General features: G+C 45.1%; 1 protein-coding gene across 2 annotated transcripts in view; it reads right to left on the reverse strand.

The window, feature by feature from the left end:
* Positions 1 to 332: 332 nt before the first annotated feature.
* TMEM192 (transmembrane protein 192) overlaps positions 333 to 13,440 on the reverse strand; it is a 50,634-nt gene continuing 37,526 nt past the window's right edge. For both annotated transcript variants that reach the window (XM_053593199.1, XM_053593198.1), the window contains 2 exons: positions 4,752 to 4,854; positions 333 to 3,520 (listed from right to left, as the gene is read on the reverse strand). In XM_053593199.1, the coding sequence (XP_053449174.1) occupies positions 3,382 to 3,520; positions 4,752 to 4,854 (242 nt within the window). In that variant the 3' untranslated portion in view covers positions 333 to 3,381. The remainder of the gene's footprint in view (positions 3,521 to 4,751; positions 4,855 to 13,440) is intronic.

Consider the following 13,440-nt stretch of genomic DNA (forward strand, 5'->3'; position numbering starts at 1 on the left):
TGTGACCAGTGCCCTAGCTACTGAGCTACAGGAGCCAAGCCCTAAAAAGCATCTTTAAAAGCCACTGACCATCACTGAGATTTTGGGAAGTCATTCCCCCCATGCACATGGTATTTGGAAATAAACCTTTCTCTTATTAATCTACCATAACTATGAGTTGATCTTTTCAGCAAACCAACCTAAGGGGAAAGAGCAAGTTTCCCTGTGACCCCTTTAGGTTCAAGTGATCCTCTTGCCTAAGTTTTTCTATTTTAGTAGAGATAGGGCCTTGTGTTTGCTCAGGCTGGTCTCAAACTCATGAGCTCAAGTGATCCACCCACCTCAGCTTCCGAGTGCTAGATTATAGGCATGAGCCACCGCTCCCAGCCCTAATTCTTAGTTTCATTTTCATTTCTTTTCTTTTCTTTTTTTTTTTTTTTTGTAGAGACAGTCTCACTTTATGGCCCTCGGTAGAGAGCGATGGCATCACACAGCTCACAGCAACCTCCACCTCCTGGGCTTAAGCGATTCTCTTGCCTCAGCCTCCCGAGTAGCTGGGACGACAGGCGCCCGCCACAACGCCCAGCTATTTTTTGGTTGCAGTTCAGCCGAGGCCGAGGTTTGAACCCACCACCCTCGATATATGGGGCCGGCGCCTTACCGACTGAGCCATAGGTACCGCTCTTCATTTTCATTTCTTGTTTGAAATGTTCATTACTACATTTAGAAAAGTGTTGGTGATTACACAGATACTGTATCAGAACCTGAGTATCCTATCTAACTATACTTTTTTTTTTTTTTTTTTGAGACAGAGTCTCACTTTTTCACCCTCAGTACAGTGCCATGTCATCATGGAGCACTGGCCTCCCAAGTGCTGGTATTATAGGCATGAGCCACAGCACCTGGTCCAACTATACCTTTTTTTATAAACCAAAGTTTATCCTATATGTCTCAGAAACTGACTATAGATCCAAACTGAATTTATTTTTTGTTTAAGTAAGCATTGGCTGGGCACAGCGGCTCACTCCTATAGCACTCTGGGAGGCCATGGTGGGAGGATCCCTTAAGCTCAGGAGGTCAAGACCAGCCTGACCAAGATCAAGACCCTGTCTCTACAATAAACAAGAAAAATTAGCCAAGCCTGGTGGTGGGCACCTGTAGTCCCAGCTACTCGGGAGGTTGAGGCAAAGGGATCACTCAAGCCCAGGAGTCTAAGGTTGCTATGATCAAGGCTGATGCCATGGCACTCTCCCCAGGGCAACTACTGCTGTTTTCCCTTTGAAAAGTACCACAGCCAAAAGCAAAATTTATAGGCTCTTAAGGCTGGGCGCCTGTGGCTCAGTGGCTAGGGCGTCAGCCACATACACCAGAGCTGGCGGGTTCAAACCCATCCTGGGCCTGCCAAAACAATGACAACTACAACAAAAAAACCAGCCAGGCATTGTGGCAGGCACCTGTAGTCCCAGTTACCCGGGAGACTGAGGCAAGAGAATCACTTAAGCCCAAGAGTTTGAGGTTGCTGTGAGTTGTGACACCATGGCATTCTACCAAGGGCAGCATAGTGAGACTCTGTCTCAAAAAACAAACAAAATAGGCTCTTAAGCTCTTCAATTTTTCTTTAGTTGAAAACTTTTAGAATGTCCCAGCAACAGCTATATCTAAAAACAGGCATTTGCTCTCCAAAATTAAAAGTGGAGATGACTGAATGAATATATCTCTTGCCTATATAAGTTATACATTCCTAGGCTTTATCTGCATTTTATAATATTGCCCTTAAAAAATAATAAACTTAGGGTAGCACCTATGGCTCAGTGGGTAGGGCACCGGCCCCACATACCGAGGGTGGTAGGTTTGAACCCGACCCCGGCCAGCCGAAATAGCAGTGACAACTGCAACAAGAAATAGCCGGGCATTGTGGCAGGTGCCTGTAGTCCCAGCTACTCAGGAGGCTAAAGCAAGAGAATCGCCTAAGCCCAAGAGTTGGAGGTTGCTGTGAGTTGTGACACCATGGCACTCTACCAAGGGTGACAAAGTGAGACTCTGTCTCAAAAAGAATAAACTTTTAATTTTATAGTAAGTCATGATGCTATTGTCATTTGTAACACACACATATATATCTCTGTCTATATACATATATGCATATACACTTATAATAAAATGTCACTATACCTGCCCTAGTTCAGGGCCACATCTTTTTGCCACCCAAATTTCCCCTGTATTGAACTAAAATATGATCCTCCCAAAACTAAAACTGAAGTTGTCACTTCCTTGCTTGAAAGCCTTCAGTAGAATTTGTACATAGCTTTTCAAATCAAATGTTGAATATCTAGCTAATGACCAAAAAAGACCACCAGCCCACACAATCACAAATACCCCTCCCCTCACAGTAAGCCTTCGTCTGAAGTCTTCCTAAGGCGGCACATACCAGTGCTGATGATAAGTATGACAACGGACAGGGGCCTCATAGGAGAAAGAATAGATAATGCCAGGCTCATAAAAATACTTTATCTTAAAAATTAGGTAAGTTTAATACCCGTATATAAACTGATACTTATTCCCATCACAATTTTTAAGTATAGTCCAAGACTAAAGAGGATTCTATTCTTCTTTTTAGACTAATTTAAAATCACAAAAGATTCCTTTTGTATAAGAGAACCTACTGATTCAATGAAGGTATTATCAATACTGAATCATATGTCCACTTCTTGAAGAAGGGCAAAAATAAAGCGGCAGTCTAAATTCTCTAAATTTTTCAGCTATTGCTAACAGATGGTGCTGCCAAGATGAGGCAACACAGGCTTGTCTAACACTGGTCCAAGGAATTTGCATATCTTATTTCTGAGGAAGAGAAAGCTGTAGGAGTCTGCATGGTAAATCACCTAGTGAGACCTTGGTTCCACACTGAGAAAATTCTCTGAAAGCCACAAGGCCCACGCTGTCACTGCGTGAGTGCATCCAATACTGGATAAGACCATGCAGGAAAATCCGTGGAAGCAAGCTCTTCTCTTGTCAGTTCAGAAGTGGGAAGAACTTACTTGATTGAAGTAGATTGTCTTGTCTTAATTCTATAAAAAGCCAAATTATTTCAGGGTTTTAAATGTCATGTGGAAAGGTGCAGACCACAGAGAGGCTGAAACTCTACCTGTGATCCTCGTACACACAGTGCAGTTAATGACTCCCAAAGGTACAGAGCAGACATTCTTCAGTTACCGAGGCCTCTACAAAGCAACTTTCAAATGACCCAGGAGCCCCATGTATTTCACAGCCACAGAGGGGAGAACCAAATTTGGGTTTCCAACCAAAATTGTAAATGTTTCTTGGTAAAAGCCACTGTGGCGCCTCGTCAGTAGATCCTAAGTTACTCTGGATTCCTCTGCAGTTGCCGTAGTGGCCATGAGCCTGTCACGTCTTACTTGCCTGACAGTCCAGGTCTGAGGAAGAGAGAGCCAACAATCGCTTACTCAACAGGGCGTTGTGTCGTTTCAGATACGCTATTATGTCTCCTTGCTTTTCAACAATTTCTTCCAGGCTTGAAATAGTGCTGCAAATAACCAAAAATATAAAGGGGTTACACGTATTCACCAGTATCCCTTACTCTCCTTGCAAACAAGCGTCTTCCAGTTTTCAGGAACGCATGCTGTAATGGTTACCATTTCCTGCATGTCACACCAGGGCAATACTGCCAAACGACATGTTTTCATGAATCATGTAAAGTAACTTTCACTCTTGAAATAAATTAATTTTGTACAATTCTTCTTTTGGGGGGGCGAGGGGTAGAGACAGAGTCTCACTTTATTGCCCTTGGTAGAGTGCCATGGCATTTTAGCTCACAGCAGTCTCAAACTTTTGGGCTCAAGCGATCCTCTTGGCCTCACCCTCCCGAATAGTTGGAACTACAGGTGTCCACCACAACTCCCAGCTGTTTTTAGAGAAGAGGTCTCACTCTGGTTCAGCCTGGTCTCAAACCTATTAGCTCAGGCGATCCACCCACCTTGGCCTCCCAGAGCACTGGGATTATAGGCGTGAGACACCAGGCCCAGCCCCTTACTTTTTCAATTTATATAGTTTTTTTTAATAACCATTTTGACCCCAGTCTCTCAAACAGATATGGATGATATTGTAAGCCATGGAAGTTGCTTAGGAAGAGGCCACGACAGAAACAAGGTGAGGGAAGGGGGAGGGCAGACCCAGCTGGCTACTTGGGAGGCTGAGGCAAGAGGATCCCTTGAGTCCAGGAGTTCAAGACCAACCTAGCCAAGACAGATAGACCTACCCTGTGTCTCAAAAAAACAGAGAAACAGAGAAGCCAGCAGGTTTGTAGAAACCTACAAACAAAGCACTTCAGAGGGAACATCCGGTGACATAACATCAAAAGCTCTGAGAGGCTGACTGGTTGTCTAAATGGTTAACCTCACTTTTGCATGAAGCATATGAACCTTTTAGTAAATTTACATATGATCGTTTAATTTTTGTTTTCACACATACTCTCACTTTGTCACCTTCTGTAGAGTGCTGTAGCATCACAGCAACCTCAAACTCTTGGGCCTGAGTGATTCTCTTGCCTCAGCCTCTCAAGTAGCTGGGACTACAGGCACCCGCCACAATGCCTGGTTCCTGTCTGATGATTTAAGACTTAGTTTCACCACAGCTGAAAGGAAAGAAACAAATCTAACATAATTATAAATGCACAAATAATCATAAATTCCAAACATTAAAATGGTTTCTAGCCTTCCAGGGGGAAAAAATTATTTTACTCCCCACCTGACCCTTACCTGAATCCAGTCTCGGAGGTAATATTGCTAGGGTAAGCATAGATTTTTTCTTCTTCAAGTACATCAGGTTGTGGTTTGGCTGTATTAAATTTTCGGACTTTCACTAAAATAATAAAGTCATTATTAGTAAGATCTAATTCTGAAAAAAGTCTATTTATTCAATTAAATTATTAGCTGTTCTTATTAACATACTCAAGTTATTTCGACAACTACTACAACCTGTAGAAAGCCCCACAAAGATAGGAATTAACATTACTTTGGTAGTAATAAGTGTTTACATGGATGCCCAAATTCAGTTCTTGCAGCCACCTCAGAGGGCAGGTGCTCTGGTTACTCCACAAATGAGGAGGACATCAGGGCGGTGCCTGCGGCTCAGTAGGTAGGGCGCCAGCCCCATATACTGAGGCTGGCAGGTTCAAACCTGGCCCCGGCCAAAACAACAAAAACAACAACAACAAAAAAAACCTTGGTCGGTGCCTGTGGCTCAGTGGGTAGGGGGCCTGCCCCATATACCGAGGGTGGCAGGTTCAAACCCAGCCCTGGCCAAACTGCAAACAAAGAATAGCCTGGTGTTGTGGCAGAGACACACTGAAAAAAAAAAAAAAAAAGCAGGATGCAGGACATCAGAGCCCCACTGTTGACACCACACTGGTCCAGGGGAAAATACAGAAAATATGTCTTCATTCCAAGACAGTGTGAGAAGCGCCTTGGGTAGAAGTTCGCACAAAGAGCTGAGCTGGCCTTACCAGGCAGTCCCCAACCCTGTAAGGGGTTCCCAGAGGAGGAAGAGGATAAAGCTTCATCACACAGATGAGGAGAATGGAGAAGGGCATTTCAGCTGTGGGAAGCGCCTGGGCAAACACTATGGTCTGCAGAAGGTGTGTGTGTACACGGGTGGGGGTTATCCACAGCAGGTGAGGCTGGACAGGTGGGCAGGGAACACATTTCGAGTGGCTGGTGTGTCATGCAGGACATTTCCCTTTTATCCTGAGAGCAGTGGCAGCCAGTGAAAGGATCTCACCATCATTCCTGAAGAGCAGGCTGGGGAGAGGCCATTCTGACACTGATAACAGGGATTAATACGAACAAACTCACCATGGCCAGAGAAAGGAACAAGTCGGAAGACGTCGGAGGGAGACCTACCGTGTGCCTACTGCACCTACCCAAATACGAGAAGAGGGGTGCCTCACCAAGGTGATGGCAGTCACCATAGAAAAAGATTTGAGTGACAGACAAACTGAATAGGACCGATAAGTGACTGACCATCAACCTTATCCAATCCTTGGGGAACGAGGTACAAGGAAGGACCCAGGGTGTCACCAGGCCGCTTAGGTTCTGACTGAACAGTGCTAATGGCTACGCTGTTAACTAAGTGGGGTCATAAGGGTGGGTCCCTAATACAAGAGGATAGGTACCCTGTGAGAAGAGGCAGAGACACAGGGAAAGCCAGGCACAGAGAAAAGGCCATGTGTGAACAGTGAGGACATGGCCTTCTGCAAGCCAGGAAGAGAGGCCTTGGGCAAGACCAGACCTGCTGATTCCCTGACCGTGGACTTTCAGCCTCTAGAAAAGTGAGAAAATTAATTTCTGGTGTTTAAGCCACCTAGTCTGTAATCATTTTTTATGGCAGCCCCTGCAGACTAATACAAGTGGGAATAAGTCAGTGCAAAGAGGTAAAGACAGAGACAATGAAAGCTGCTGAGCCCAACTTCTCAGGTCTGACAACGCAGACGCAATACTCTGCATCTCTGGGTGACGGTCCTGGGGCTCTGCCCTTCCGAATGACTACTGGGATCTGGCTGCAACGAACACTCCCTACCACAAGTGGGGAGAAGTGGCACGGAGTGAGCCACACCTGCTCAATATAGGTAACGACTGTAACCCAGACGGCCACCTACGTACTCCAAATGATCAGAAGATTTAGCGTGTCAGCTGGGGAAGGGGAGGCAGGTTAGGCCCAGGCACCAAATGTTTAAAAATCTCCACGAGGGGCGGCGCCTGTGGCTCAGTCGGTAAGGCGCCGGCCCCATATACCGAGGGTGGTGGGTTCAAACCCGGCCCCGGCAAAACTGCAACCAAAAAATAGCCGGGCGTTGTGGCGGGCGCCTGTAGTCCCAGCTACTCGGGAGGCTGAGGCAAGAGAATCGCTTAAGCCCAGGAGTTGGAGGTTGCTGTGAGCTGTGTGAGGCCACGGCACTCTACCGAGGGCCATAAAGTGAGACTCTGTCTCTACAAAAAAAAAAAAAAAAAAAAAAAAATCATTACAGTTGTTTGGGCGGCGCCTGTGGCTCAACGGGTAGGGCGCCTGTCCCATATGCCGGAGGTGGCGGGTTCAAGCCCAGCCCCGGCCAAAAATTAAAAAAATAAAAAATAAAAAAAATAAATAAATAAAAATCTCCACGATATTTTTAAAATCTTTCCCTTTTTATAACAACTTTATTGAGATAAAGTAGCATGTATCATACAATTCACCCATCTAAAGTGTACATCCACAGGCCTTTCTATGACTGAAAATAAAATAAATTTAAAAATATAATGTTCAGGGGCCAGGTGCAGTGGCTCACACCTATAATCCTAGCACTCCGGGAGGCTGAGGCCAGTGGACTGCTTGAGCTCATGAGTTCCAGACCAGCCTGAGCAAAAGCAAGACCTTATCTCTACTAAAAATTAAAAAACTGAGGCAAGGGCTCGGCGCCTGTGGCTCAAGCTGCTAAGACGTCAGCCACATACACCTGAGCTGGCGGGTTTGAATCCAGCCTGGGCCGCCAAACAACAATGACAGCTGCAACCGAAAAATAGCCAGTGTTGTGGTGGCACCTGTGGTCCCAGCTACTTGGGAGGCGGAGGCAGGAGAATCACTTGAGCCCAGGAGTTGGAGGTTGCTGTGAGCTGTGATATCATAGCACTCTACGGAGGGTGACAAAGTGAGACTCTGTCTCAAAAAAAAAAAAGTTACAGTTCTGCATGTTGTATGTGTGTGGGTTTTTTTGTTTGTTTTTTTAGAGAAAGAGTCTCATTTTATCACCCTTGGTAGAGTGCCAAGGCAACACACCCCTCAAAGCATCAGCTAATTCTGGAAAACAAGTAAAAAACAAGTTTCTTCCTCTTCCGTTTGTTCTTTCTTGTTTTTTTTTTTGTTTGTTTTTTTCAGTTTTTGGCCGGGGCTGGGTTTGAACCCGCCACCTCTGGCATACGGGGCTGGTGCCCTACTCCTTTGAGCCACAGGCGCCACTCTTCCGTTCTTTCATATGGTTCTCCTGGACTTCCTTCCATGTACTTATTCTGGAAACTAGAAATGGTTGTTGACTGAAAATAAAATAAACAACAAAAAACACCCTTTCCACCTTCTCCTTTACCACCGAAACTGCTGCTTGCCAGGCGTCAAGCTACTGATACTGTGCACTAATTGCTAAACAGGGAAATAAATATGTGTCTACCAAAAATCAATGAGAAACACACATGCAGCAGGGCGGCGCCTGCGGCTCAGTGGGTAGGGTGCCGGCCCCATATACAGAGTTTGAACCCCACCCTGGCCAAACTGCAACAAAACATAGCCGGGTGTTCTGGCGGCGCCTGTAGTCCCAGCTACTTGGAAGGCTGAGGCCAGAGAATCAATCGTGTAAGCCCAGGAGTTGGAGATTGCTGTGATCTGTGATGCCATAGCACTCTACCCAAGGTGACATAGTGAGACTCTGTCTCAGAAAAAATAAATAAACAAAAGAAACACATAAGCAGAAAACAGCTGCATTTCCACCAGGGTCTCAGATGGTCAGGACAGGACAGCCCCTTGGACACGGGGTGGAGGTGGGGGACACAGCAGGCGAAGGCCAGGCAGCCTCCCGGACACCCTGGCCAATGCAAAGTGGTATCCAATCTCAAAGTAAAAAGAGAAATCGCATTTAGAGTCCAGTGAGTTTGGCTTTTTTGTTTGTTTTTGAGAAAGAGTCTTTCTCTGTCATGCTCAGTGAAGTGCTGTGGCATCACAGCTCATAGCAACCTCCAACTCTTGGGCTCAAGCGATCCTCTTGTCTCGGTTTTCTATTTTTAGTAGAAATGAAGTCTCTCTTTTGCTCAGGCTGGTCTTGAAACCGTGAGCTCAAGCAATCCACCCATCTCAGCCTCCCAGAGTGCTGGGATTATAGGTGTGAGCCGCCGCGCCTGGCCTAAATGTTTTTAAAAATTGGTGCAAAGGTCTTAGGTCTGTCACGGATTCACTCCTGTTCTACTCTTTCCCTTCTCACTACCAAACTTGACTATTCCTTAAAAAATGAGGAGAAAGAAAAACAATTGCTCTCCTTAATTCAGCTAGCTACCAGAGGCCAGGAAGGGTGGCAGGGAGCGGGGGAGACAGTGGGGATGGTTCATGAGTACAAAACTACAGTTAGAATGAACAATATTCAATAGCACAACAAAGAGACAACAACCAACAGAAAGTTAAAGTGCAAATTAAAATTAACTAGAAGAATCCCAGCCCTCAGGGAGGCTGAGGCGGGTGGATTGCTTGAGCTCAGGAGTTCCAGACACGCCAGAGTAAAACCGAGACCGCCTCTCTACCAAAAAATACAAAAAACTGAGGCAAGAGGATTGCTGAAGCCCAAGAGTTGAAGGCTGCTGTTGTGAGCTATGACACCACAACACTCTATGGAGGGTGACAAAGTGAGACTCTGTCTACAAAAATAAATAAATAGATAAAAGAGTGGAACTGGAATGTTCCCAACACCATGAAATGATAAATGTCTAAGGTAATAGCTAATTATCCTGCCTTAATTAATCCACACTATGCCTATACCAAAGCATCACACATACACCCTATAAAGATATGCAATTATTACGTACTCTTAATAATTAAAAACAGAAAATTTGCAAAAGGAATTTATGACTAAGGCCTCAAAGGCAAACACAGCAATAATAAAAATAAATAATTGGATTTTAATTAAATTACAAAGCTTCTGTACAACAAAGGAAATAACAGTAAACAGACAACCTACAGAATGGGGGAAAATACCCTCAAACTGAACATCTGATAAAGGGCTGATATCCAGAATCAACGAAGAACTCAAAACAAATCGGCAACAAATCTACCATTAAAAAAGTGGGCAGAAAACATGAAAAGATGTTTTTCAAAAGACAGACAATTGCCCAACAAAAATATGAAAAAATGCTCAGCATCACTAGTGATCAGGGAAACGCAAATTAAAGCCACAATGAGGGCTCAGTGCCCATAGCACAGTGGTTACAGCGCCAGCCACATGCACCGAGGCTGGAGGGTTCCAACCCAGCCCAGGCCAGCTAAACAACAATGACAAATGCACAAAAACAGAACAAAATAGCTGGGCGTTGTGGCAGGCGCCTGTAGTCCCAGCTACTAGGGAGGCTGAGGCAAGAGAATCTCTTAAACTCAAGAGTTGGAGGTTGAAGCTGTGACGCCACATAATTCTGCCCAGGGAGACATAGTAAGACTGTCTCAAAAAATAAAATAAAACCACAACGAGGTTCACATCTTATCCCTGTCAGAATGGCCATTACTAAAAAGTCAAACAACAGAAGCTGGCCTGGATGCAAAGAGAAAGGTCGACACAGTGTTGATGGGACTGCAAACTAGTTCAGCCTCTACGGAAAACAGTCTGGAGATCCCTCAAAGAAATAAACGGAGACCTGTAGACCTACCTACCATTCGATCCAGCAATCCCACTACTGGGTATTTACCCAGAGGAAAAGAAGTCATTTTATCAAAAAGACACAAATGTTTATTTGCGCCCAAATGTTTATTCACAATTGCAAAGATGTGGAATCAACCTAAGTGCCCATCTTTATCCACTCATGAATTATAAATTATGAGTAGATAGATAAAATGTAGTGCATGTATACCACAAAGTACTACTAGTCATCTATAAAAAGGAATGAAATGGAGCGGCGTCCGTAGCTCAGGGGGTAGGGCCCAGGCCACATACACCGAGGCCGGCGGGTTCGAACCCGGCCTGGGCCACATAAACAATGATGACTATAACAAAAAATAGCCAGGCGTTGTGGCGGGCACCTGTACTCCCAGCCACTCGGGAGGCTAAGGCAAGAGAATCGCTTGAGCCCAAGAATTTGAGATTGCTGTGAGCTGTGATGCCACAGCACTCTACTGAGGGCGATAGCTTGAGACTCTGTCTTAAAAAAAAATGGAATGGGCTCAGCTCTGTGGCTCAAGCGTGTAAGGCGCCAGCCATATACACCTGAGCTGATGGGTTCAAATCCAGCCTGGGCCCGCCAAACAAAATGACAGCTGCAACCAAAAAAATAGCTGGGCAGGCTTTGTGGCAGGCGCCTGTAGTCTCAGCTATTTGGGAGACGGAGGCAGGAGAATCGCTTGAGCCCATGAATTGGAGGTTGCTGTGAGCTGTGATGCCATGGCACTGTCACCCAGGGTGACAGCTTGAGGCTCTGTCTCAAAAAAAAAATGGAATGAAATGATGTTTTTTGCAGCAACTTGGATGGTACTGGAGACCATTTCCTAAGTGAAGTGTCTCAGGAATGGAAAAACTAAATGTCACATACTCTCATGAATAACTGGGAACTTAATGAGGGACATACATGGGCACAGAAGGTGTTAACGACCTTGGAACCTGAGGGAGAGGTTGGGGGAATGGGGTGAAGACTCACCTGCCCCATCCACCACACACACTTCCAGTGGTGGGCACACTGCAACCCAGACCAAGCATTACACAAGGCACCCATGTAACAGAAACATGGGTAGCCCCTTAATATTTGAAATTTCTGTTCTACAGTACACTGGGTGGTATGTATCTTTTTATTTTTAGAGTGATTTAGAGCGCCTACAAATGCAATCCTCTACCTAATTTGGCTAATTGTTAACTATAAATACAAACATACAAGTTGATTAAGCTGGTGCCATCATTCACGTTTACAAATTCATCATTCCATTCATACTATAAATACCCTTCTCTTGGGGTTAAAGAGAGCCACAAAAAAAACAGTAAAACAAAACAAGAGGTAAGGCCCCCACCTGACTTCCTCCTTGATAACCAGAGAAATTATTTCTTTCAACATGGACATATTTATTGTCACAAAATAATCAGCTTAATGCCACCAAGTTAGATGCTGTTATGGATAGATTTTACTGCCTGATAACACAGCAGCAGGAATGAAATCTAGATTTCTCCAGGGTTGGAATTTTTTCTCTTCCATTCTACTTTTCATATCTGAAGTATGAAATATCTGAATTTTTTCCCTTCCATTCTACTTTAACATATCTTAAGCCTACTTAATTTTACCACTGCAGATTTTCAGAAAGCAAGACAGATAGAACCCTCAGACAGTTTTAAACGTGGAAAAACAGTGTATTCTTAAATGGTTTACCCCAAAGCAAGTTTGAGTTAAATGCTGTTTTGCATCTATAATTTCTTTCTTTTTTGTTTTTGTTTTTTTGTGGTTTTTGGCCGGGGCTGGGTTTGAACCCGCCACCTCCGGCATATGGGACCAGCGCCCTACTCCTTGAGCCACAGGTGCCGCCCTCTTTCTTTTTGTTTTTTTTAAGAGACAGTCTCACTCTGTCACCCTCTGTAGAGTGCCATAGCGTCACAGCTCATAGCAACCTCCAGCTCTTGGGCTTAGGCAATTCTCTTGCCTCAGCCTCCCGAGTATCTGGGACTACAGGCACCTGCCACAACGCCTGGCTTTTTTTGTTTGTTTGCAGTTTGGCTGGGGCCAGGTTTGAACCTGCCACCCTCAGTATATGGGGCCAGCACCCTACCCACTGAGCCACAGACGCCACCCTTTTTTTTTTTTTTTTTTTTTTTTAACAGGCCTGGGCTGTTAAACCCACCTGGGTTTGAACCCACCAGCCCTTGTGCATGTGGCTGGTGCCCTACCTACAGAGCTACAGGCACAGCCTGCATCTATAATTTTGTTATTTACTTATTTTGTATTTCTTTATTTTAAATTTTTTTTAATTATTATTTTTTTTTGAGACAGAGTCTCAGTATGTCACCCTCTGTAGAATGCCATAGCGTCACAGCTCACAGCAACCTCCAACTCTTGGGCTTAAGCAATTCTCTTGCCTCAGCCTACCAAGTAACTGGGACTATAGGTGCCTGCCACCATGCCCGGCTATTTTTTGTTGCAGTTGTCATTGTTGTTTAGCTGGCCCAGGCCAGGTTACAACCCACCAGGCTTGTTGTATGTGGCTGGTGCCATAGCCACTGTGCTATGGGCACTGAGCCTATTTTAAATTTTATTTTATCTATTTATTTTTTTTTTTCTAGAAAACAGTCTCACTCTGTCGCCCTCAGTAGAGTGTCGTGGTGTCACAGCTCACAGCAACCTCCAGCTTTTAGGCTTAGGCAATTCTCTTGCCTCAGCCTCCCGAGTAGCTGTGACTACAGGCGCCCACCACAACACCTGGCTATTTTTTGTTGCAATTTGGCCGGGGCTGGGTTCGAACCCGCCACCCTTAGTATATGGGGCCCAGCGCCCTACTCACTCAGCCATGGGTGCCTCCCCTATTTTAAATTTAAATGACAGGCTTGGTGCCTATAGCTCTGCCAATAGGGCACTGGCCACATACACCAGGGCTGGCCAGTTTGAACCTATCCTGGGCCTGCCAAAACAACAATGACAACTACAACAAAAAAACAGCCAAGCGTGTGGCAGGTGCCTGTTGTCCCAGCTACGTGGGAGGCTG

This window comes from Nycticebus coucang, chromosome 6 (genome assembly GCF_027406575.1).
Source record: "Nycticebus coucang isolate mNycCou1 chromosome 6, mNycCou1.pri, whole genome shotgun sequence".
Classification (NCBI taxonomy): Eukaryota; Metazoa; Chordata; class Mammalia; order Primates; family Lorisidae; genus Nycticebus; species Nycticebus coucang.